Genomic DNA, 27,637 nt, shown 5'->3' with positions numbered 1-27,637 from the left:
AAAGTTTTATCCAGCCTTTTTAAAAAGAAAATAAGATTTATATAATGTTAGCGGGAATTTTTTTTGTTGATTATAGTTTCTATAAAGACGACATACTTTACCCTTCCAAATAATTTACTTGATCCGTAATTCGTCCCAACATATCTCATTTTGGTTTAGATATTGAGATGTTCTAAACTCGAAGATAATGAGTGATGATTGCTTTTCAGATAGAAAGTTTTAAAATTTAAAGTAGCAGCATGCAGAGATAACTTCAAGAGTAGTTTTACTAAACTTTACAAGAAAACTTGTATTCTTGCTTTTTGATGGGTCTTGTTTACAAAACATTATTTCATGCATCTTTAATGCTTTTCTACTCAACTAAACAGACGTTGTGTGAGGTGTATATATGCCCTTTCCCCCTTTGGAAGCATCTGAACTTCAAATTAAGAATAGATAAAGCTTTTTTCTCTCGACATCAAACAAAAAAATCAATGTTTTGCTTTTCTTTTTTTGTTGATAAATATCATCCACAATCTCAGGTTTTATAATTGCTCAAGAGTGTGTATAATAGTGGACGTTAGATTGGTAGATAGATAGGAAGAGAGCGAGAAAAGGTGATAAAAGATATTGAGAGAGAGAAAGAGTCTTAGAGATAACCTATAAAAAAAGAGAAAAATTGAGAAGGGGAAAGAGAGAGAGAGATGGAGTGAGAGAAAGAGCGCAAGAGGGAGTAAAAGTGTGAGTAAGAAAGGGAAAGACAGAGAGAGAGAGAGAGTACCAGGAGGACGTGAAGAGATCAATAGAACCAGCTGAAGCCACGTGATCGAATCATTCTCCTCTACTCCTCCCTCCACTTCTCAACTAGACCCGGAGTACTGTCATGGGAACCCAGAACCTCACTCCTCTTGCAAATATCTCTAGGCTAGATGTTTAGATTCGGGTTCAGATATTACCTGGATCCTTCATCTAGCATCATTTACCTGGTTCGGTAGATATGTTCTCTTTATCCTGCTCCAGGACCAGATATCTAACTGTACAATAACAAAACTTATTAAGATTTAGCTACTACCTGAGAACCAAGAAAAAGCGTCCTAACCAACGGATTTAAGACTTCTAGTTAGAGATGGCCCAGCCCCCGCCCCGAAAGGGGGCGTACAACAAGTTCGTGATGAACCTCCACAAGGAGCAGTTTAATAAGCTCCAGGCTAAGAATCAGCAGGAGCTGGATCTTCTAGATGATATCAGGTATTGAGCGCTTAACTGATATAATCACTCCTTCGTTTTACTAATTATTTAATTAATTATAATTATATAATTATTTAACTATGGAAGTGAACCAACCACTACATTTAAAAAATGAAAAAAAAACAATAAATAAAAATTGAATTATTTGTTGTTTTAAAACAATTTTATATATTTTTCTAAACTATAAAACTTTGGTAAAGCCTTACTCCGATTGTTCAGATTTAAAATTAAAAAACAATTATTTATTGTTTGTTGTCATGTCGTCAGAGGGCGTGCACTTACAGGAACTTAAAGGAACTTCTCTAACTTTATAATCCCTATAACATACATACAGGTTAAACCACACAGCAATAAGGACCAGTATTTTATGACGCCCAATCACTCTTTTTAACTTTGACAATTTGAAGGTTCAATTAAATCTTCTTCTTTAAATAAACTATATCAACTGTGTGCTGAAAGAAAGGAAAAAATCAAGTTCCCAATCACCGGAAACTATGGATGTAAACAAATAGTCTCTGATCGAAGCCTTAACCTTTGTGGGTATACCTATAGTTTGCAACCTTATGTTATTTACCTCATATTTTTTTAATATCTAAGGTCTACGACATCAGGTTGCAATGATATAATCATAGATTAATTAAAACAACAAACAGGACACTAGATGTCGTCTTTCAAGATTTAGGGGTTTTTCATTCACAATAACCCTGAGACAGAAACACAAAGGAGTTACACGCAGTTAGCGTAGATTTACCAGACATAGAGAGTCTGTTCTACGCCAAATGCGAGTAACTCCTTTGGGGCTCTGTCTCAGGGTTATTGTGAACGAAAAACCCCTAAATCTTGAGAAAACTACATCTAGTGTCCTATCTGTCATTTTAATTTATCTATGGATATACGGAAAATTGTGTTGTAAATCTTCAAATGTAAGCAAAATCAAGCAATTTTGAAGTTTTAAATTATTAAACATGGAGAGAAAGTTTTAAATTTTTATNCTCTTTTTTTCTATATACTTCGTGTTTAGAAGATATTACTGTGGCTAGCTGGAACTTATTAATTAAACTATAATTACACAATCAATAAAATAATCTAAATATTATTATTTATTAATGGAACTATTAAGAACTAATTTCTTACATTACATGGGATATTAGTTCCAAAATTAATATCTAACACTGAGTGTTAGAAATGGGCCAAATCTGCAAAGTTATCTTTTTCAAGAGTATATATCTTTAAATCCAAGACGAGTAAAACAAAATTACACCATATATTTATAAATAAAATGGCTCAAACTATATATTGAAACAATTTAAATGTCAATTTTAAACTAATAATAAGTTGTGAGAATTAGTTTTTGATGAGTCTTGATTTCATTTTCGAACATATCACTATTTTTGAAACATTTTTCCGGATTTCAGCTCATGTCACGTTTTCGGAACATATCCTGGTTTTGAGACAATTACCGGAATTCATATCAATGTCAATTTCTAAGCATTTACGCACTACGTAACAACAAAAAGATTTTTTGATAAGGTAGAATATAAACAACATAGAAAATAAAACAAACTGTTCTTTTATAATTTAAAAATCATTAATGCAGCATTGTGAGAAATCAAAATATTAATATCATTTGTTCTTATAGATTTAACTAGAAATGGGGGAAACTGTTTGTTTAAAATGCTTGAAAATATATCATCGATATTCTCTAATTTAACAGATAAAATGCGGAAACTTAGATTCTAGAAATAATTCAGAAGTTAATTTAGTCTTCATAAGATAATTTCTGTTTTCACTGATTTATTTTGTAAGGGAAAAGTGGGGTTTGTCTCGAAAACGCGACAATGTTTCAAATTCAGGATATGTTCGAAAATGAAAAACATTGTCTTGAAAACGGTCAAGAGATTTAATATAACAAGAACTCCTAATGTAATTTTGATTTTTTTTTAAAGTTTAAAATTGGAAATTGTTGCCCTCGTCATGATTAATAAATGTTGATTATAGTTTTTATTATCGACTTTTACCCTGGATATGGGCTGGGATCCCAAAAACCCCAGTCTTTCAATTTGTTCCCATTTCTAACACTCAGTGTTAGAAATGGGCCAAGTGTTAGTTTTGGAACTAATGTCCCCTGAATATTCATCATGTTAAATTCTATTTTATATATTTTTTTTAGAAACTTTATGAAGCAGAAGGCTGCAATAGAAAAACATTACGCGGAAGGTAATTTTTCCTACTTTACTTTTATTTTTATTTTTTCTTGATTCTTTTCCTCAGATTAACCTAAACATTTCCTTTTGTTTATCCTACAAGGTCAGCCATCCATAATCTCTTTCATAATTCCATTATCTTTAAATATCTTATAATCTAGAATCTAGAAGATTAAATTTTGTTGAATTATAAATAAACTTTTTGGAGATAGATGCTGAGTATTTTGTTAGGTGCTCTGGCAAAATTAAGTCTTTGCCTTAAACTCTGATTTTCTAATCCCTAGATCTTCACAACCCAATGTCGTAGACCTTAAATATGCCAAACTATGGAATCTGTTAGATCAGTTAATCTAAGTTTGAAAAATAAAAAAGGTTTACACGATAAGTTTGCAAAGGTATAGAGATTAAAAAATAAGAGTTTGTGACTATAACTCAATTCCTTTTGAAATATTAAAATCTTAAATTTCTTACAATGCATTAATTTTAGAATTTTTAATAAATCTTGTCATCCTGAGATCTTACAGCTTTCTCCAGTTAAATCTAAAGGTTCCTAATTATCCTGAAACCTTCCATTATCTCCAAATTAACATGTACTCTCAATTTTCATTTACCTTTCTAGATCCTTCCTTAAACCTTCCATTATCTATTCATCTATCATGTAAGTGTAATCTCAAGTGACCCTCTATGCAAAAATGGCAATTCCCGATTCACAATGGTACCCCTAAAAACTTTTTCTTATCAAGTATGAATTAGATATTAATGTTTATAATTTTGAAAACTGATCATTTTCAATTGTGTTTTCTCTACAAAAGTAACGCATTTCTACTGTATATAGTTTATATTTTATAATATTTTTTAATTAATTTGTTTGTTTCTCTTGTCGCTTGCGCAACTATCTAAGAATGCCGCACACCACTCACAATTTTCGAAATCCATTGAAAACGTTTTCTAAAAAAATAAAATATTATAAAATATAAACTATATACAAATGTGGCGAAAGATAATCGATGACTATAGGTTGTAATATCTAAATGATTTGTTTGAAATTAAATTGATTTTTTACGGTTTAAGTAGTATGTTGTAGTTTTCTCAATTTGTATGGCCGCTAAGTTATTCGGTATGAGACGTCTTTAACAAGTTTCTCCTTATAGACGCAACAGATAGAAGTAAGATTAGTAGCGATCAAAAGCGCTTTTTTATCGCATTAAGCCTATACCCTCTTTCATTTTTCGTGAACACTCCCTTTAAGGAAAATTATTATATTTAAAATATGCAGGGAATTACCTAAAATTCGAAAATTGTTTTAAACTGCATGGATGTTGAGAATTTCGTACTTTCTTGGAAGAATATTGCAATTTATCTTGTTGTTGCCAAGAATGCATTTTTGTGTAGTTTCCAAAAATCATGCAAAAGTTCTCAATGCAATTTTTGCAATACAAGTGATTTCAGTATCGTTTAACAGCAAATCTCCTGAAAACTAAAAATATATTTTGCATTAAAACCATACATTAAAATTTGTCATAATCCGAAAACAAGTAAATGTTAAAAATTCGCGGAATTACTGTTACGGCTTTCAACCCAGGAAATCTTCTAGTTTTGATTCTACACCCAAGAAGAAGAAAACTTGTAACGAATTTAAACCATTATTGTCTCATCATTAGTTGCCTAGAAAATGTAAAGGTGCTTGAAAACAATAAAGATTTCAATCTGAAATATAGGTTACTTTAGTTTAATGTGGATTGTACAATGTTCCTGATTTCCAATTGTTACTTGGTGAATTATCTAAAATCAATTAACCAATTGTGCAAGAAAGCTTAATGTCACGTAGGAAACAAATATTTTTTCATACGTTTTATTATTATAGTTTGACCCTCATGCCTCCATTTCTTATTTTTAAATAAAATTTTGGAATCTAAAAATTTAATAACTGACTTAAATAGATTCTGATCAATAAATCCACAATTCATTATCATAGAAAAACTGCAAATAAAAATGATAAATTTTTATTTTAAAAAATAATGACAACTCCATCGTTTTAGCTCAGACAAAAAAATGAACGGTATTATTGTGAATAGTCTTTTAAAACTATTTTTGCAAATAATTTTTTTTTTCACAATAACTTCTTTGGGCGTCTGCCTCAGGGTTATTGCGAACGAAAAACCCCTAAATCTTGAAAAGACGACATCTAGTGTTCTAACCGTATTGTTATTAATCTATGCTCTGAACAAAAAGTAACACAATGTGGACATGGTCCTCAAATTGAAAATTGATAAATGATTGTTTTTCGCGAATGTTCATTTCGATTAGTTCCGTTTTGTCTTGCGTGATTTTGTTTTCCTAGCCTATTATTTTTCTAATTTTTTAAAATGAAAAAATCAGGGGATATTATAATAAAGTAATATTTAGAAATAATAAATATTAATCTGACTTTATCTCGGAAAAAAGAAAGGAGAAGAGAGAATTGTTTAAAAACCTTGAAAGAAAACTGTTGAAACTTAATTTTTTTAACATTTTTATTTCTACTTTTGCACGAAACATTTTCAATGGTTTGTAGAAACATGAAAAAAGTAATATTTATTTTATTAATATTTTCATTCTTTAAGTCAAAGTCAAAGTCAAACTTTAAGTCGAGAAAACTGTAAAAATAGAATTTTATGGTTTCAAATTTTAAAGCTTGATCCATAAAATTTTAGATTTTCAAATATTTAAAAATGGATTATTTTAGATTACTGCAAATTGTGCAAAGGGCTTAAGGGGCTTCAATCCAATATTAAAGTTTTGTTTTGAAGAAGAATTAAAAATTGATTAAACGTATTGTAAACTTACACTTGAGGAGAGATTCTTTAAGTAAGGATAATTAGTCCCCTTTTCTACCTCCTTCAGCGTTAAAGGACTTCACAACAAACTCTGATTTTCTAAACCATTAATCTTTGTAACCCAATGTCGTCGACCTTAGATATTAAAGCATAAATTCTGTTAGATCAAATAATATGGGTATTAAATATCAAAGGTGTACACCATCAGGTTGCAATTCATATGAATTAGAACATTTAAATTTGTGGGGGAAAAAATCAATTCCTTTGTCACTTTTTTGACAACCCTCGAGCGTAAATATTCAAGTTTAAAATACAAAACGAAGTTAGCTTCTCGATTTCAATTATTGTTAACGAATAAGCGGTGAAAATCGTTTTAAAAAAGCTACACTTGAAATAATAGCCGTATAGTTCCTTTACATGCTGCAACATTCAATATCTGGCTTATAATTTTGATTAAGATTCCAGGCTTTTGAAAAATAATAAAAAAAACTTAAAAACACGATCTTTTAAGTTTTAAGCTTCGCGCTATGGTGATACGTCATATCCCTAGTAAATTAACTAAAGAGCTAATAATAGGAAAAATTGTTTTTAAATTCTTACATGCAACTGAGCTCTTTCTTTACTCTTGGTTGAAAACTAGAAACAAGAGAAGTCGTAAACCAGCTTTACAATGTTCAACTTGCAAGTAATTGTGTCCAACCCCAAACCATCACATTGTATAATGAATTTTATAAATTTCACCATAGATACATAATTAAGGCTTTAATTTTTTTATTACAGTAATTTGGACCAACATATAGGATTGTTAAACAGTAAAAACAACCGTAGATGTTTAAATTTTTTAAATTTAAAGATATGTTAAGGGAAAAAATTTGAAAATGTTTTTTCAATGACTTGCAGTGAGAACCAGAAAACAACGGAATAGGAAGACGACAATATAGCGGTGCTTAAGTGTATTTAATGTTGTTACAAAGCAAATAGTTTTACTACAGTTATTAAATCACTTATTAATTGAGTATGAAAGTCATCTCTCTACTCCAGAGTTTTCTCTGCTTCATACTCTTGGGCGTTCTTAAAGTTATAATTTGATTCTAAAAGTCGAATTCTTATTCGATCAGAGTTGTTTCACTAATTCACGCAAGGTTTCCTTTGATGATTAAAATCTATTTTTCAGCTTCATTAGAAAAATAATTCATTAGAAAACATTAATAGATTTTTTCATAATTGCAGGACTTCTAAAACTGACAAATGTGTACGCGAGTAAGAAAATTGCTACTATAGAGGATCTCCCTGAGAACGCCAGAGTTAACGAACACGAACATAACATCTACCAAATATGGAGAATTGTTTTAGGTAAAATATTCTAAAATTCAAATATTTCCACAAATAAAGTTTAAATGAAAAAAAGGTTTCCTAAATTGTTTCGTGTCATGCCTTGATTAACATTATATGAAAATACTGCAGGGGTAAATCCTTGATTTAAAAAATTGAAAGTGCTTTCTTTTTTTCTCCAAGTGAAATAGAATTTAGATAAATCCTGAAAATAAAAATCCAAGAAAAAGAATTTTTATTTTTATAAATTTTCCTGATTCAATATTTATCAAAACTTTGTGGAAAAACATCAAGATAAAAAGCTAAAAACTATCTTTATATTATTTTCTTTTAAGCTTTCATATATCACATGAATGAAAAACTTTTTTAATACAATTATTTTTTCTGATATACTGTACATATATATGAATCCAGGTCACGCGTGAAAAACTGTTTTAATAACATTACTTTGTGTGATAATATTGCACATGTATCATTCAGCCAGCTCAGCACACTGGGTTCTGGTTGACCGGACGGGCTGGTACGAGTAAATGTGTGTTTAGTGTAATTACACTACAGTTAGACTAGAACCAGCAAACTGTGGAATGGGAAGACGATATTAAATCAATTATTAAGTGCATTTGATGTTGTTACGCAAAAAGTTTACAAGTAACTTATCAAATCACATATTAAGAGAAATAGGTCTATATACACTGCACAATTTCTGTGCTCATATTCATGGGACTATTTGAAGTCACAACTTGAGTCTTAAAGTCATCTCTCAGAGCTTTCTGGTTCTCACTGTATAATGGTAAATCCTGGTTCGGTTCATGCAACGAATGGACAAATAGCAATACTCAAGTGTATTTGATGGTGTTACAAAGCAAATAGTTTTGCTAGACACTTATTAAATTACTTTTTTGTGAAATGGGTCTGTTTACACTGCACAATTGCTGTATTTCATGGTTATAGAAATTTTTAAAGTTAAAACTTGATTCTCAAAGTCGTCTTCCTATTCCAGAGTTTTCTGCCTATCACTGTAATTAAAGGCATATTTTTTAGAGAGAATCAAGTAAGAAAATATTGGACCCCTAAAGTTAAAATGTTTAATTGAATTTGTAAAAAAAGTAAACAAATACTAAACCAATATTCTAGGTTTTCTATAACTTAATATAAAGGCTGTTGTTAAAGCTCTGCTTTATTTAACCCTCTGAATACATTGATTTATTTAGAATACATATTATACATATCTTTATATATTTATATTACATATTATAGCTTTTACAATTCATTATTTTTTATGCTAAAAGTATGACTACCCAAGATGGATAAACAACCCGATATCCTTGGATACGAAAAGTTAAAAATTTACTAAATTCATTTTTTTTTCAAAAAACTGTTGATCAGAACAATGAGACAAATTAAGAAACTGATTATTAAATTATCATTTCGAAAATTATTACTGAGACAGTGTTGAATTACTTTTGAATTATTATCAAATTATTATTTAATTGTTATTGAAAGAATTATTATTTAGATGAAAACGAAAAGATCTCGAAGGCAAGACTGGCCGCGGTTCAAGTGTTTATGGAGAAAATATCAGATGATGCTAAGAATGTTAGGTTTGGGAAAAATATGCACGCAAAACGGTCCCTTGATCGCCTTGGTGTAGTTCAGAGAGATGTCCAGGTATCAGTGAGTGAAGTAGATCGGAGTAAACGAATCTATTTCTCAGAGGAATCGGATGCTCTTGATGTAGCGACCAAAGCGCAAGATGCTGACCTGAAAGCGAAAGGAAAGAAACGAGATGTTAAAAGTCTCTTTACCTCTAAAAGCTCGTTGAAGAAGCAAGCAGTGAAGATGTCTGCAAAGCAAGATGAATCTGATATAAAATCTACTGGTGCTAGAAATGATTATATATTGTCTCTAGTCACAGCCAACGCCCACCAGGATAGATATTTTCATAACGATCTTCAAGCTACAGTCCGGGAAATGGAGGGAGGTATTTACGAGAAGATTTCAGAATATCTCGGAACCTTTGCTCGAACAGAACTTTTAACCTGCGGTGCCATGCAGAATAGTTTTACAAAGATTAAAGATGGGGCTGAAACCATTAACAGAGAGTACAATTATAGATGTTATCTCAAGGCATTCTCTTGTCTTGGCGACCATGTCCAGTACGCCTTTGAAGCTGTTGAGGGTGATACAATAACAACAATAACACCTTCGGAGCATGATGCTGGATACTCGCTCAACTATGAAGCCAGGAGTATTGCTGGAAAACTGAACCAAGCAGTGAAAACTATTAGAGCTTTCAGGAAAAGAATAAAAGCTTGTCAGCATCACAAAGCTAAAGGTTTGAAGCATGAGCCTAATGATCCATCAGGACCAAATCTAGATGATAAAATCGAAGAGCTTGAGAATTCTATTAGAACAGCAGAAACGGATAAAGTAAAATGTGAAGCTCGTCTGAACAAGCTAAGGGAAGGTGGAGTAGCAGTTGACGACTACTTGGATAAAGCAAGTCTTGAAGCTCTTGAAAAGGAATCGGATGAGCAGATGAATACTAAAGACTGGAATTCTAGTTCCAACGGAACATCACAGATGGAGACACCGGTAGCCGAGGAGCCAGCGGCAGAGGCGCAGGAAGAGGAGAACGCTGTTGAAAATGGTGAATGGGATGGGACCAGTGAAGATAATGTTAACTGGGCGGAGACCGAGGAAGCACCAGCTACTGAAGATCAAGAGAACTGGGCTGCTAATGAGAACTGGGCTGAAACAGAAACTGAGGACTGGGGTCAGGAAGGCCAGAAAGGCCAGGCAGAGGCTCCCCAGAATGATGGAGCTAAAGAGATAGATCCAAACGCTGAAGTGTGGAAGGCCCTAGTACTCTTCCCCTTCGCAGGGCAGAACGAAGATGAGTTGACCGTCGCTGAGAACGAAGAAATTGACGTGATGGTGAAGGAATGTGATGAGGAAGGATGGTTGATGGGAAGGAATAAGGAAGGAGTTCGTGGTTACATTCCATACAACTATATTGAAGTTTACGATTTTGTCATGGTTGATGACTCCACCCTTCCCGTACAACACGCTAAAGCTAGTTCCAACGCCGGTCAAGTTGTAAGACAGCCCTCAGTAGAGAGTACAGCAAGTTGGGGGTTCCCTGGAGCGCAAGCAATGCCTGTTATCCTGGAGCAACCTCCTCCAGATCTAGGCTCAAGTTCAGAAGAGGAGAGCGATGAAGAATCCCCCTTTGGTAAGTTTGAGGAAGAGATTAAAGATAACTTTAACATACCTTTCTTTAACTTCAGTATTTTTAAGCCAAAGTTCGAAACTTCTAACTTTATATTAACTGAAAATCTTAGCTAAGTTTAAGATTAATTTCGTAATTGAAACAATTACTTGTATGAATGTACTTTTTAACGAGTATTCAAAGAATACCCTGAGTTTGTTTCTCCAGAGTTTTTCTTTCCCTAACGATACCCTTTAAACCCTTATCAAATCAATGATGTGCAAGCTATCGTTGCTTTTCTAGCTTGATAATAGTTTTGTTCTCATAATTTCCCCCATAGTTTCTGTTGCAAGAAATCCGCAAATCACTTTTACAGAGAAACCACATTTAAAAATGATGGATACCTCATTAATTCTTGATAAGACAAAGCTTTTAATTTGATTTTGATTTGAACATTCCCCTTGGTCTGTAAACCATTGTGATTTAAAGGTTTTAAGCTATCAAGCAAAAATCTATGAGAACTTTGCCAATAACTTTTTTAACCCAAAGCTAACGAATAGTGCTTTGTAGTGCCTAAAATGTACATGTAACCGGTAATGTCTAGTAGTTGAACTGAGAATGTAATATTTGTGGAGAAATATTTTAAGATTCATTTAAAGATGTAAAATTACTGAGTTTGAGCGCAAAACCGACCTTCAAAATCATCCATTTTGGTGGTTACGTTTTGAAAATCGATTTTTTAACGACGACAAAAAATTCTACGGTAAACTAATAATTTGTTTAGGAACAGGTTGAGAAAATTAGAATTAACTCTTATAATCAAAAATAACTAATCTTATTCATTTATTAGTTTCTGTAATCTCTCATTGTTAAAAAATATTTTCTGTAGATTTTCTGGAACTTGTAGAATTTGTAAAATTCTGCGAACAAATTCGTAAAGAATAAGAAATTCAATATAATGATGAAAAAGAAATAATTGATTCTAATATTGATTTAGTGACAAATTTCTATTGAAAAATATGTTTCTAAACATTTAATTAGTTTACTGTGCATTTTTGATACATTTTTCGTCGTTGTTGCTTGATAATTTTGAAAAAAATCGATTCTCAAAACGTAACCACCCAAATGGATGATTTTGAAAGTAGACTTTGCTCTCAAACTCAGTATTTATACATCATTAAACGTCTCAAATAAATCCTAAACAAATTCTCCACAAAATTACATTCTCAGTTCATTTTCCATACATTGCCGGTCACTCCATTTAAAAATTCATTAGACTTTTTATAAGCAGGCTGAATCTATGTGAAACAGAGGCTCGCTTAAAATTAAGTCTATATACAAACCCTTTAAATGGACTGTATAGGAAAAATGAAAGGGGATATAGGATGAAACCTGAGAATATCAGGAGTTGAACGTTACATATAAAATATCGATCTGATGTTCCTGTCTCGAGAAATTGATATAAAATTGTGTCAAATTTACACAAAAATTCATATGTATGCAATTTTGTATAAAAGTTGTAGTATTAAACAGATCATATTCAACAAATACACATCAATCTGAAAACGATTATTACTTATGGTCCGTATAGTCCGTATTAAGCAACCAAACCCTCAACCAATGGCAGTGCAGTATACTGGTCACGTGATATGCGTCTGTATCATGTGACAACTATACTGCACTGCCATTGGCTGAAGTTCTGGTGACGTAATACGGACTATGTGGACTATATGTAATTATATTATCAATTATATCTATTCAAAATATTCAAAATTGCGTATTTGTTGAATATGATCTGTTTAATACCACAAATTTTATACAAAATTGCATATATATGAATTTTCGTATAAATTTGACACAGTTTTATATATCAGTTTCTCGAGACAGGATTATCAGATAGATGTTTTATGTGTATCGTTAAACTCCTGAGATTCTCAGGTTTCATCCTATACTCCCTTTTATTTTTCCTTTACAGTCCCTTTAAGATATTTACAATATCTCATATATTCATTGATTCAATATCTTATTCTCGTTATTTTTGTAAAAAAAAAAATTTGAAAACAAATTCGGAATTAATGTAAATTAATTTAAAGACGTAAAAAGTTTCAAAGGAATAGAATAGAATTATTTAATAAGGAAAACAAAGTTGAAATTTTTTCTTATATCTTTTTTCTTCACAATACGAGTTTCCACTTTTTTAAAGATTTTTCTAGACTTCGTTTAAAATCTTTTTTTTCAAATGTTTTGTTTTAAACTAAAACCCATTACTACAAGTGAAAAATTGTTTCGTTATTGTTTATTTTGAAAAATTAGATTTCTGTCAAAAATATTTCCATTTTCTTATTTTCATCTTAAACATTCAGTTGCAAGACATTTTACCAAAGTTTTTTTTGCTTTTGTTTGTAATTTTCTTTAACTTAATTTCTTTCAAATATTTCAGAAAGTCTATTTTTCAAATCCCTATATCTTTGTTAAATTTGATTTGATTTCATATTAGAGTTAATTGTTTTATAACTTCAGATGGAAAAGATATAAGGATGCGAAAATTGGAGTATATGGCGAGAAATCAGTTTTTTGCTTTTATACAATCCTGCTCGCCAAATCATTTCATCAACTTTTAACTTTTTTGGAGAGATTGAATTGTTGCATTCTATTGTATAAAAACCTATATTTGTATTTAGGTATGGGACCACCTCCTGCCCCGCCCCCACAAATAAGTATCCTTGAATCTGAACCTCTCCAGGTTAGAAAACCTGGTCGACCCATCTCTATCCAGTTCGGGTCCTCCATGGATTCTGAGTACTGTAAAGCTTTGTATGATTACGAAGCCAATGGAAGTGATGAACTAGGGTTTAAGGAGGATGAGGTTATACACATTGTCTCCAGGAGTCCGAACGGAGTTGAGGACGGGTGGTGGATGGGAGAATTAAACGGGAAAACTGGTCTTTTCCCGTCTATAGTTGTTGAAGAGTGTCAGGCAAACGGGGATGATTGGTCTCCAGATGTATCACTAGCTTCACCAACTAGTATTGGACCTCCTTGCTTCTCTCCTCCACATCTAGACGATGGTCCTGATTTACCTCCTCTGGGTCCTCCTGGACTACCCGCCCCACCTGGTCCACCAGGTCGTCCTACAGACCTACCCAGTGGTCCACCTCCCCTACCACCTCCATCATCTTCACTCCCTGGACCTCCTCCAAGGCCAACAGCAGCAGCTCCAGGAGTAAACAATTCTTCTAATGTGCCTGAACCTGCAGCAGCCTCTGGTCTCATGCTTCCTGAGACTATGATAACAATCACCAACCCAACTCCACTTGTAGAGAACTCAGATGATAACCGAGAGGAAACTCCTGTCTCCTATCATGTAGAAAATCCTTCCTTCTCCATGAATATGAGTGATGACAAGAAGGAGCAGTATAACACCAACCAGGTCGCAGCTCCGGTAGAGATAGAGATAACGTGTGATGATACTCCTGCTGCAGATGAAGATGAGGAGGAGGAGATTCAGTCCAAACCTGAACCTGTTGTCTCTGATTGCCTTACATTTACGGAAATCATGGTTACAGCACCAACTCCAAGGACACAGTCTCCTGTGGAAGAAGAAGTGAGCTTTCCTGGTCTGGAGAAAGAGAATGTAGAGATCAACGAGGAGAATATTGCTGCTGCCATGGGAGCTGAACCATCACAACAAACTGAACCAGTAGCAGATAACCAGGATTTGGGCTGGGCCAGTTTTCAGGTAATTAAAAATATTGTAAGATTATGAAAACTAAAACAAATATTGATAACTGCCATATGTAGGAGCCTGTTGTAGATGAGGATGAGGCGAAACAGGATGGAGCTGATTGGGCCAATTTTTCAGCCCCGGAACCCGAAGTTCAATCTGAACCTACCCAACAAGCCAAACAAGAGTCCACACTTGAGGATCAAATTGAAAAAGAAGAAGAGAAAAAAGAACTCCCTGCACACATTCTTGATGATCTCGTGGACTCAGAAGAAGAAGAAGAGGAGAAGAAAGCTCAAGTTGATGCAGAATTTGAAGTAGAAGAAGTTAAGAAGAAGAACCATCTTGTTGATACAGATTCTGAAGAAGGGAAAGAAATGAAGAAGAACGATCAAGTTAATACAGATGATTCTGAAGTAGAGGAAGTTAAAAAGAAGAAAGATATTGTTGATACAGATTCTGAGGAAGAAGAAGTTAAGAAGAAGAAAGATATTGTTGATACAGATTCCGAGGATGAAGAAGATACGAATAAGAAGAAAGATCATGTTGAGGCTGTTACATCATCTGACTCTGAGTCTGAGGCTGAGCCTGGCAAGGGTGATCCTGACTCCTCTGACACTGAATCCGGAAATGATCTGAGCTCGAGTCATCTTTCTCCAAGAAAATCCACAGATTTAAATAAAACTGAAGACCTTGAACCCAAACAGCTAAAGAAACTTGAAACTATGAAGGAGTCTCCAGCCTAAAGTATCTATAATAACCCAACCAGTGTTTAAGTGCCCCGTCACGTGTTTTCCTGATAAAATGTTTTATTAACACGTGTTGTAGATATACTACTCAATATAAACTCAAACTCAGAAGTTGATTTGAACATAATCCTTTATAGAAAACTATGCAGCTTAACCGGATTATTTGCTTCTTTTCTTTGATCATGAGTAAAAAAAATAAACCAGAATTAATGAATATTGAGAAGTAGTTGAACCAAGTGGTTGAACTATGTCTACGTTGTTGACCTGTTTCTCGCTGTTCATCTAATCCCAGGTTAGGCGAAGAGAATTATATCAAAGTTTGATTACGGAGCTAAAATGCAGAATTTACCGATAAAAATATTTTATGCAAATATTAATTTTTTTTTTAATTTAATATTTTCTAGTTTTAACAACGACCAATAATAATAGTCAAAGGTTATACGTTTATGCTTGCTTAGGATTTATAAAATTATCCAATATCATTCATTGCTTTAGTATACAATTACCAGAGTTTACAGGCTTAAGTAAACAATATATACAATACAATATACTTACCAGAGTTTACAGGCTTAAGCCTGGATACGATCAGAGATAAACAATACTAGGAAAATAATTGGAACAATAACAACATTAATATTATACAATTGTTAATTATTGATAAAATTGAAAATAAGTATGATAACAATTATTTACAACTACTTCACAGGGAAGTTAAGGGAATTTTACTTTACCAAGGGTTCCCGAGACCAATTTTGCTTACAAAACATCCAGAGCACAGCGAGGGGTGTTTTGTTGTCAAAGTTGGTCGAGGGAATTAAGTAAAAATTTTAATTTCCCGAAAAAGTAGTTGTATACAATTGTATCGTCTTTTGAGATAAAAATTCGCGAATTTGTCCAGGAAAACTTTTCAGAGCGGGTCGTTATTTTACTTAATTGTCCCCAGGGACCTTAAGCAACTTAATGTCCTTCTATTGAGGTAAACATGGGTCGGTAATATTGGTCAAAAAGCGGTAAAAATAATAATAATGATGACAATAACAACAAAATACTACTTCTAATATAAATAACAATAATAATGATAATAATAACAATAATAATAACGATAATAATAATAATAATAATAATAATAATAATTAATAATAATAACAATTAAAAGAATGATATTATAATTGTCAATCTTCTAAACTTTGTATATAATTGTTTATTATAGATGTTATAAAACCTGTAAAAACTATACAATTCCATCACTTTCTTCTCTGAAGTAAAGTATTATAGGTTGATAAGATAATAAAAATACCTATAAATTTTACTATGTAAACTCACAAAATGTTATAATAAATTAAAGATACAGTTTTAATGTTTTTTTGTTGTCTGAATTTATCTCAAACCAGATAATTTGTTGTTTGTCATAAATAAATTATTAAAAAGTATAATTTTCCTTGAAAATTTGAGAGAAATGGTAAAATATGCTTAATATCTAAAGAAGAACTTTGTTAAGCAAATTGCTGGATTAATTAGTTGATAGATCGATACTTTATTATATTGGATGGATCAAAAAGATTTAAGTGTAAGTAAAACCTATACCATCAATAATGATTTTCTCAATTAAAAAACAGAAAAAGGGCTTTTTGATTTTAATACAGCCTGTATCCGACTTTAGGCATGACAAGTGGATCAAAGGAATAGACCTTAGATATTTCAAACTATAAATTCTGTAAGATCAAATAATCTCAGTTTAAAATATCAACAGTTTACACAATTAGGTTGCAAAGATATTGTAATTAGATAACTTGAGTTTGTGGCAGAGATTCAATCACTTTTGAGATCCTTCAATGATCAATGCTTAATTTCTTCATAATAGCTATGATTGTTTCATCTGGTACAATTACACTGCGGGATATTGAATAAAGATTAATTTAATCTGCAGATTAATGTAAGATCGAGATCTAGCATTATCTACAATACAAGAGTTCCCAGCTCAGAGTTATTTTCAAAGATTGGAGTTTGAATTCCTTCAGATATCAATCAACGAGAATAGCACACAGATTTTTGATTGGAGACAGTCAAGGATGTGGTTCTCATATCTTTGGTCCAGATGGAATAGAGTAGCCTCTCAGTCCCCTGGAGGAAGTGTGAAGACGAGATCCGTGATTAAATCCATGTGGCTGTACAAAATGTTTACTAGACAATTTATTTTAAGTTGTAACATGTACAATGTACATTACTGTAAACTCCGGTTTATGTCAAGGACTAGTCCGACTTTTAAGCAATCTGTACAGTAGACATACAGACTATATAAGGCAAAACGGGATATTAGGAATTAGAGTATTTTTTAGAGTTATTATTTTTTAGAGTATTTATTAGAGTTATTTAGTAAACAAGGAATTAGAGTATGATTAGGTTTTCCTGAGCCAACCTTTTTGACCCGCCATATATAATAAACTCTGTGACTGTCCTTTACCAAAATATCTTCAAATTATTTTTGCATCCCAACTATTGAATAATTCTTAAATGCCAAATTTTATCAACTATAAATCGAACTGTTTTCTGTCTTTATACAGTTTCAAAGTGGTATCTTATTTATGTTAGAGATGTTTTAGTTTTGGAACTAATGTCCCCTGTATTTATTAAAATATTCAGACCAAGAAAAAGAAAATAGATGAGTGGGTCGGAACACACATGAGATCGATATTTGTCCGGTTGGTAAATTGGTTTCCAATAAACGTTTAAACAGATAAACTGATTCGGTTCAAGTTCTTGTGGGACCTAAAACGGCCCTAGAAAATGTTCATACCTGGCCGGTTAGCATCTAAAAATATAATCAAGAAAAAAAAAATTTCTTGATGGACGTTACGGATTTTGAGAAATATTATGTATTTTTTCAAACATGTCAGGGGCACATTTTCAGAGAAAACACAATTAAAAACTTTTCATACGAATACATGATTTGCGGGATTTCTAAGAAAAAGCGAAAACTACATTTATTCCTCTTAATATTGGTTATCAATGATGTGGTTGTTTAATGTTTATACAGATCTAGGTTCACGCATCTTCATTATGCATGATAAGGAAATAGTTAATAGTAATGCAACGTTCTGCCAAATCGATGTTTAGTAAGACTAAGGAGATACTCTCCGCCAAGGATGTGCTCTACTAATTAGGGACTGCATGCATAATTTTAAATAATCAACCTTAAAAACATTAAAGGATTTGAGTCCTTGCCACAAACCCTGATAACGTAATCCCTATATCTTTGGAACCCAAAATCGTAAACCTGCGATATTTTTGTGAGGTCATTTAATCTAAATTTGAAATATCATATGTTACAACCTTAGGTTGTAAAGATATAGGGCTTAGAAAATTTGAGTTTTTGGCAAGAACTCTTTTTGAGAAATAATCTTATAAACACATTCATTTCTAAACTTTTTTCATTTTATTATTCTAACAAACATTAATACAATTTTTACCAATAGATTTGATCTTTCTAGACAAAATACGAGAATTATCACAGAATTTAACAAAACAAATATAGTACAAAATAAATCAAACTTTCAAGGTTTGAATGCCCTTTTTTCCAATTTTAATTAAAGCACAGTTAGACTAGATTCCATTGCTAAAATAGAAATAAAATATGTTATAATGCCGTTTATCAAATTAGAAGCAATGTCAGGGGTAGAGGGTCAAATGAAGTGTCATGTACGCTTATGTACAGAAGTTTTTGCTTTTGTGCTCTTTTCCTTTGATATTCAGATACTAGAGATTACTGTACAACGTCGTACATATTATTATAAAAATAGTGTACAACGTATTTTATGCATAGCGTTAGCACCATGAAACACATCATCTTGTAAGAAATTCTGCTTAGCTCGCTAGTTTGTCTAGGATTTTACAATGTACACTGTACTTGTACGTACGCTCGTATCTCTAAATGCTGCTGTACACGTACATTGTTTAGTGACTTATTTACAGCGTACACTAAAGCTTGTTAGATCTTACAAGTTGTACATTGCTTTGTGACCAATGTACACTGTACGCACACTGTACGTTCAGTGAATATATATATATATATATATATATATATATAACACGTTGTACATTGCATAGTAAACCATGTAAGTGTACTGTACACTGTACAGTGCTAGATCTTACACGTTGTACATTGTTTATAGTGACCTATGTACACTGAACATTGATAGATTTAACTAAAATTGATTCTCCGAGCAATTTCTATGACGTCATTACTAGAAAAGGGGCAGCTAGGGTAGAAGTTATGGCATCCTTGACCCAGCACGCCTCTCACCAGCTGACCCATGTGTGCTGCATAGCTGTACTTAGAGGGAAAACCGGTTAGTCCAACAGATCTAAACAACATATTTCAGATATTTATAAAGATGGTGGTTATAGTTAATAAATAATGATAATTCTAAAATTTAAAAATAAGATATTTTAACTCCAATAAACCCATTGAGGTTACAAGAGATAAAAACAGACCCAATGAGATTAAAAATGATAAAAACTAACCCAATGAAATTAATAAATAAAAAAAATAAAGATACTAAAACTGACCCAATGATATTAATAATGATAAAAACTGACCCAATGATATCAATAAAGATAATAACTGACCCAATGAGATTAGTAAAGATAAAAACTGACCCAATGAAATTAGTAAAGATAAAACCTGACCCAATGAAATTAATAAAGATAGAAACTGACCCAATGAAATCAATAAAGATAATAACTGACCCAATGAGATTAATAAAGATAAAAACTCTTAGATTAAAAATAAAAACAAAAACTGACCCAATGATATTAATAAAGATAAAAACTGACCCGATGAGATTGATAAAGATTAAAAAACTGAACCAATGATATTGATAAAGATAAAAACTGACCCGATGAGATTGATAAAGATTAAAAAACTGACCCAATGATATTAATAAAAATAAAAATGGACACTCTTAGATTAAAAATAAGAAAAAAAACTGACCCAATGATATTAATAAAGATAAAAACTGGCCCGATGAGATTGATAAAGATTAAAAAACTGACCCAATGATATTAATAAAAATAAAAACTGACCCGATGAGATTGATAAAGATTAAAAAACTGACCCTCTAAGATTAAAAAAGAGATAAAAACTTACCCGATGAGATTAAAAAAATTAAAACTGACCCGATGAGATTGATGAGGTTTCTCTCTGAATCTGAGATATGTTCCCTGGATTGCAAGGAGTAAAGCTGGCACACAAGCTTAGGTAGGCAGTGTGAGGTTATAGTTCCTAGAACTGCCTTGTTATCAACCTGAAATAAAGGCCTAGAACTGCCTTGTTATCAACCTGAAATATAGTGCCTAGAACTGCCTTGTTATCAACCTGAAATATAGTGCCTAGAACTGCCTTGTTATCAACCTGAAATATAGTGCCTAGAACTGCCTTGTTATCAACGTGAAATATAATGCCTAGAACTGCCTTGTTATCAACCTGAAATATAGTGCCAAGAACTGCCTTGTTATCAACCTAAAATATAGTGCATAGAACTGCCTTTTTATCAACCTGAAATATAGTGCCGAGAACTGCTTTGTTATCAACCTGAAATTTAATTTGTACAAACTAGGAGGACAAACAAAGAAAAAGAAAGAGAGAATAAGAAAAGGATTAAAAAAACAACAAAGCAATTATAACAAAGAAAAACAAAGAAAAAACGAACGTTATCAAAATAAAACAAAGTTGAAAATGAAGTTAAAATAATAATGAAAGAAAAAATTTGCAAAATTAGTTGAAAAAAAATGTAAAAGAAAAATTATGTGTTATAAATGATGATGTTGAATACTACATATTTCGTTTTAATTATAAGATTTTGCTAAGGATTAAATTGTGCGGCGCCCATTATTGACTTTTGCAAGATTTCACAATTAATGAAAGACGGAAGTCGACAATCTGTCCATCTTTTTTGGTTACCACGTCATATCTCACCTTCTGATCCTGTTGTCCCTGGTACTGCAGAGTAGTATGCTGAGTAGGTTGGCCGGCCCCTGCAGCTGGTTTACACCAACCGGTCAGCTGACCGACGATTTGTACACCGGTCTCTGTCAACAGGAATACAAGGAAGAAAACCGCCAAGACTCTGCCCCCCTCCAACATTCTACATTAAAAATGAACTAGACAAAATAAGATTACAAACAAAAATGTAATTAGTTAAAAAAATTGAAGTTTCGCCTTGTTGATTATTTGGTATGCCGTATTCAATATTCATATATTCTAAAAAAATATCCTTATCTTGGAAGATTAATATGAACATAAAATTCAATTTTTTATCTTTCCCTAAATTTTGAACTTTAAAGAGCAAATCTTATGCAAAAAGTTTTTATATAAATTGATTATTTTTTTCCCAAAACCACATTAAAAATTATTTTAGACAAACTTAAAAATTATGTTAAAAACGGCGAGAACAAAGAATCTATATTTATTAATAGATTAATTGTAAACTTTAGTCAAAGAACCACTGAACTGCGGACATTAGCATCTTTATCCTTTGAGACTTATTCCTTGATAAAGCAAGTGACATTAAGTTTCTGAAATAAGTGTGCAGACTGCAGTCATTTAGAGGTAGTAGTTCCATGTATACTTCTCTTATCTAAAAACCTTATGTTTCGCTCTAAGAAAACTTCTAACTCTTTTGATAAACTCAAGTTTTCTAATCCCTTTTTCTTTGCAATCTGATGGTTTAAACCTTTGATATTTCAAAGTTGGACTATTTTATCTACAACACTTTGTTGCAAAAATAAAGGGATTAGAAAATCAGAGTTTGTGTCAGAATGCAGAGTGGAGAAAGCTATGGGGGTTATTAAACTACAGTTTAAGACAAGTGTTCAGTTCCCTAGTTTTACAAAATCATTGTTCCTTGAAGAAAAGCGATTGCCATTACTCGACATTTTATAATTGATTTCATTTCAAATTGTAGAGAAAAAACCTCTAACCTGAATCTCTCCGGGTTCAAGAAATCACTGATAGAACTGCATCATTTCAAGAAACCAATTAGTTAAGTTCCACGTTCTTCTCTTTCATTGGATTATCCCAACATTCTTCTGTAAAAAAATACATATAAATTAGTTTTTGATAGAGCGTGTGAAATATGCGTAGAGTTCTCTGGCGCATAAATCCTGTTATGGAAGTCATTGACGCAATTGTATAATGTTGTAACTGTAAAAAAAGACCAAGCAGCTAATTTAATAATAAACTTTATGAGTTTATATAACTGTTACTCAAGAGTTTCATTTCTTAAACCAGATTTATAGATGGATGGTTTTGAACTTGCTTACCAAGATTTAGAACTGTTTACACAAGATTTATTACTTGTTTACACAAGATTTAGAACTTGTTTACACAAGATTTAGAACTTGTTTACACAAGATTTAGAACTTGCTTACACAATATTTAGAACTTGTTTATACAAGATTTGTTTAAACTATATTTCTAGTTTGTGTATACAAAATAACCTGTAATATCACACAAACTATGAAATAAAGTAAATATAGATAAATATAAGTAAATATGTGTGTAAAGCTGAACTGTTTACTGAACAGCTGAGAACCTCGGATAATCCATCCATTCATGCATTTATCAACTTTCAATCCCTCCATCCTTACAATTCATACATGAAGGTAGAACATTTTTGTCAGGTTCAGTGAGAAACAGAAAACAATGGAATTATCGTCTTCTTTTTCATTTTATAACAAATGTCGCTTAGGATTTTTAATGTGCAATTTCACAAAACAAAATGTCCTGAGATATATCAGTTGCAATAATTCAGTATTACAAAATCCTTACCGACATTTAGATAGAATAACAAAGAAGATATTCTTTTTACAGTTTTATGGTTTTTCACTGTTTATCGGTTTATACTGTACTACACCTGTGTATAGTGCATGTATTGTATACTATAATATAATATATGCAATAATGCAAAAACAAGTTCGCAAACTTCAGTCTGCATCTGCCATTTATTTTTTCTAATCAGAAACATTTGCACTCATTCATTTGACTTAATTTTAGTTCCACTGTTTTTTTTTGTAAACTTACTTCTTACCAAGATCTTATGTTTCTTTCCTATACTTCCTCTCATCCTAGTTCTCCTGGTCTTATCCTAGTTCTCCGGTTTTATCCTGGTTCTCCTGGTCTTATCCTAGTTCTCCTGGTCTTATTCTAGTTCTCCTGGTCTTATCCTAGTTCTCCTGATCTTATATTGGTTCTCCTGATCTTATCCTAGCTCTCCTGTTATTATCCTTGTTCTCCTGGTCTTATCCTAGTTCTCCTGGTCTTATCCTAGTTCTCCTGGTCTTATTCTAGTTCTCCTGGTCTTATTCTAGTTCTCCTGGTCTTATTCTAGTTCTCCTGGTCTTATTCTAGTTCTCCTGGTCTTATCCTATTTCTCTTGATCTTATCCTAGTTCTCCTGGTCTTATCCTAGTTCTCCTGATCTTATCCTAGTTCTTCTGGTCTTATCCTAGTTCTCCTGATCTTATCCTAGTTCTTCTGGTCTTATCCTAGTTCCCCTGATCTTATCCTAGTTCTCCTGAGCTGAGAACTTTAGAATGGGATATCCTTAATCCCGACCGGTTAATTAAACTGGAGATTAATAACAAGAGGAGAACAAGCATTATTTAATCTGGAGATTAAGAAAAAGTTCCCAGCTCTGGTCTCATCCTAGTTCTTCTTGTATCTGTTCAAGAAGTTCAAGTGTCCCAACTTAAGATCATTTTACTTTTTCCTATCCGTTACTTTTTTCTTCCTTTTCCTATCCGTTACTTTATTTCTCCCTTTTCCTATTCTCCTATCTGTTACTTTATTTATCCTTTTTCCTATTCTCCTATCCATTACTTTATTTCTCCCTTTTCCTATTCTCCTATCTGTTACTTTATTTATCCTTTTTCCTATTCTCCTATCCATTACTTTATTTCTCCCTTTTCCTATTCTCCTATCCATTACTTTATTTCTCCCTTTTCCTATTCTCCTATCCGTTACTTTATTTATCCCTTTTCCTATTCTCCTATCCGTTACTTTATTTTTCCCTTTTCCTATTCTCCTATCCGTTACTTATTTCTCCCTTTTCCTATTCTCCTATTCATTACTTTATTTCTCCCTTTTCCTATTCTCCTATCCATTACTTTATTTCTCCCTTTTCCTATTCTCCTATCCATTACTTTATTTCTCCCTTTTCCTATTCTCCTCTTTCAGATTTTAAACTCTTTTCCTTTATCTCATATTCCGCTTTGATATTCTCAATTGTTATTAACTATGTATTTCACCGAAATAAAACTTTCCGTCTCATAGGAACTCAAAAATAATATATAATAATAATATAATAATTATATATGTAACATATGTTCAGCATAAATCACTCTCAAATGTTTGGTTTGTGTAATGGTTGACTGTCTACTGAACAAGTCACAACGGTTTATCTATCTATCCTTATGCTTGTATCTATCTATCCTTCTATCTGATATCCTTCCACTTCCTGGGTTTATCATTCTTGCAGTTTATCCGACCTTGAATTCCCGCCTGTGTTCACAGAAGGCAGATAGATAGGCAGCTGGAACTTTTAAAAGAAGACAGTTATAAAAGGTTAAGGCAGATAGATGGGCAGCTGGGAACTTTTAAAAGCAGGCAGTTATAAAGATTAAGGCAGATAGATAGGCAGCAAGGAACTTTTAAAAGCAGGCAGTTATAAAAGATTCAGGCAGATAGATAAGCAGCCGGAACTTTTTAAAAGAAGGCAGTTATAAAAGGTTACGGCAGATAGATAGGCAGCTGGGAAATTTTAAAGGCAGGCAGTTATAAATATTAATGCAGATAGATAGGCAGCTGGAAACTTTTTAAGGCAGGCAATTACATAGATTAAGGCAGGAAAAGCAGCAAGGAACTGTTAAAAGCAGACAATTATGGTCTAAAAACAAAAACTGTTAAAACAGATTAAGATAAAAAGGTAAATATATAGGCTAAGGCAGATATTAAGATGAAGGCATATAGAAAGATGAAGGCATATATTAAGATAAAGGACAGATATTAAGATGAAGGCAGATATTAAGATGAAGGCAGATAGAATGATGAAGTCAGATAGAAAGACAACTGGGAACTGTTAAAAGCAGTTGAAAGATGTAGAAAGGCAAATATATAAGGGCCAGATAGGTTGATGAAGGCAGATAGGCAGGCCGCTGGAAACTAGCAGATGAAAAGGCAAATATTAAGGCTAAGACAGATATGGTTGATGAAGGTAGGCAGATAGGCAGCACGGGACATTAAAAAGCAGATAGATATAAAGATAAAAAGCAAATTTTATAAACCTAGACCCAGACAGAGATAAAGTTGTCGAAATGTGTGCAAATGGAAAATAATTAGGCTTGGGCAGAGATGCATTTTTAGTAAATGAACAAACTTATGTATGGGTTACCCACGAAGGATGAGACTACAGAGACGATGTATATCTATTCTGTTTTTTTCCACATTTTTAATGTTCCAGGAACTGTTAACAATAAAAATATTTATTCTTTTCGAAATCATTTATTATAACATTAAAAACTACTATATTTGAGGCAGAAACTCAAATTAAACCTTTAGATCGTTCAATTTAAAGCGTTGTATGGTCGTGATAAAAGTCTCATGTTTTTTGGGTAATCATGAGCGTAGCCCAAGCGGTTATCAAAGAATCCCGAGGTTCTTAAAGGGAGTGTTCACGAAAAATGATAGGGGGTATAGGCTTACGGCGAAAAATAAACGCTTTTGATCGCTTGATATTTCATAATATTTTTTATTTTTTTTATGATCTGTTACTTTTGAAAACAATTAGTCCTGTTTCGAGGATTTTTTTATTATGAAGACGACATTTTCATATTTTCCAGGAATGTTCGAAAATTCAGCGCCAGCGAAATATTATTTTAAAAAACTAAATCAAAACTATTATGAGATATTAACTATATACGAATGCGTCGAAAAAAGATCGATGACTATTGTTTGTAGTATCTGAATGATTTGTTTGGAATTAAATTGATTATTTTACGATCCGAGTCGTATATTGCAACTTTCTGAAATTGTATGGACGCTACGTTCTTTAGCATGAGACGTTTTCAACAATTTTCTCCATATAGACGCAACAGATAGAAGAAAGATTAGTAGTAGCGATTAAAAGCGCTTATTTTTCGCCGGAAGCCTATACCCCCTTTCATTTTTCACGAACACTCCCTTTAAGTGTGCAACAGTTTTCATTAAATTTTGCTTATCTAAAAATATATTTCTGCAGGTCCAAGTTCAAACCAGACCAGCTTGTTTCAAAACAATGTTTATTGTTTAAAACAAACAACTTGTTGTGCAATTTTGGAAAAAATCAGTTACAAATTTTTTTTAATCAGCAACATTTCATGACAAAAATCACTGCAATATGGTTACTTCTGTGAAAGAATATTACCTTTTTAACGCACGTAGAGACGTAGTTAGGTCACTTAAAACTGTGGAATAAGAAGACCGGGCTGTTGGACTCAAGTTATGATATGGTCCAATGAATATATCGTAATTAATATGTAGATTTTAAAGCAAAAAGCTATATTTTGTTTAAAATAACAAGAAATACATATTTAAATTGCTTAAATATCGTCTTCCAATCCCACAGTTGTATAGATCTCTCTGTATTCAAACCCTTCTCTGAAAAATGTTCAACTAAACGACAAATAAAAAATATTGGAATATCTGATTTATGATAAAAATTCCAATTTAATATAAATAAATGACAGAAATGAAAATAGAAATATCGGAAATATTATTTTACTATAATTCAAATTTTGGAAATGCAAAAGACAGCGAAATATTGTAGGCAAAGGTCGAATATGTTACGAATTAATGCTAAAAATACATTCACTATTGAATTGACATAAAAAAACAACATGTGTAATTGGAACGCGACGTCTACAATAAGCATATATTTATAAGGAAAGTAACAAAAAAATTGTTGCACATTTGTTGCACGAAACATGACTGTTAATAAATAGTTTGAATGTCGTCTTACATATACTTCATTAGATATTAAAGGCTTTTTGCAGTTTATTTCGTTAAAGATCTTTTGCTCAAATATATTTTACTTTGAAATCAATTTTACTACAGTGAAACCCTTAATAACGAATACATCGAAAGAATTTATCAAATGTCGTCTTGACAATTTTTCAAATGAGTTTTATACTATATTACGTAAATTTCAGTATTTGCGAAAATAAATAGATAGCCATGAATAAGCAGGAACAGTTTTAAAGAGTTCCATATAATCATTTAATTAAAAAACTAAATATTTGCAACATTCCATTATAAGAAGGTGGAGAATACGACATTTGATG

The 27,637-nt window shown here is 32.2% G+C and overlaps 2 protein-coding genes across 3 annotated transcripts; one reads left to right on the top strand and one right to left on the bottom strand.

Moving 5' to 3' along the window:
* Positions 1–814: 814 nt before the first annotated feature.
* Positions 815–15,760, top strand: LOC111704282 (uncharacterized). Its single transcript, XM_023476491.1, has 6 exons — positions 815–1,227; positions 3,398–3,444; positions 7,478–7,600; positions 9,096–10,814; positions 13,472–14,529; positions 14,592–15,760. Exons 1-6 carry the CDS (start codon positions 1,106–1,108, stop codon positions 15,258–15,260), a joined length of 3,738 nt encoding a protein of 1,245 aa, XP_023332259.1. The 5' UTR covers positions 815–1,105; the 3' UTR covers positions 15,261–15,760.
* A 2,917-nt stretch (positions 15,761–18,677) lies between these two features.
* On the bottom strand, positions 18,678–26,944 carry LOC111704289 (uncharacterized). 2 transcript variants are annotated; one of them, XM_023476498.1, is made up of 5 exons: positions 26,722–26,925; positions 22,242–22,349; positions 21,238–21,406; positions 20,439–20,566; positions 18,678–19,624 (listed from the first exon to the last, which is right to left on the bottom strand). In XM_023476498.1, exons 3-5 carry the CDS (start codon positions 21,403–21,405, stop codon positions 19,462–19,464), a joined length of 459 nt encoding a protein of 152 aa, XP_023332266.1. In that variant the 5' UTR covers position 21,406; positions 22,242–22,349; positions 26,722–26,925; the 3' UTR covers positions 18,678–19,461. The 2 variants fall into 2 exon arrangements, with proteins under 2 accessions (XP_023332266.1, XP_023332267.1); XM_023476499.1 differs by lacking the exon at positions 18,678–19,624 and adding an exon at positions 20,616–20,781 and having other exon boundaries at positions 20,508–20,579; positions 26,722–26,944.
* Positions 26,945–27,637: the final 693 nt, after the last annotated feature.

The sequence above is a fragment of the Eurytemora carolleeae genome, unplaced genomic scaffold (assembly GCF_000591075.1).
Source record: "Eurytemora carolleeae unplaced genomic scaffold, Eaff_2.0 scaffold607, whole genome shotgun sequence".
In the NCBI taxonomy this organism is placed as follows: Eukaryota; Metazoa; Arthropoda; class Copepoda; order Calanoida; family Temoridae; genus Eurytemora; species Eurytemora carolleeae.
The sequence above is the reverse complement of the archived record's forward strand: the minus strand, read 5'-3'. Positions and strand labels throughout refer to the sequence as shown.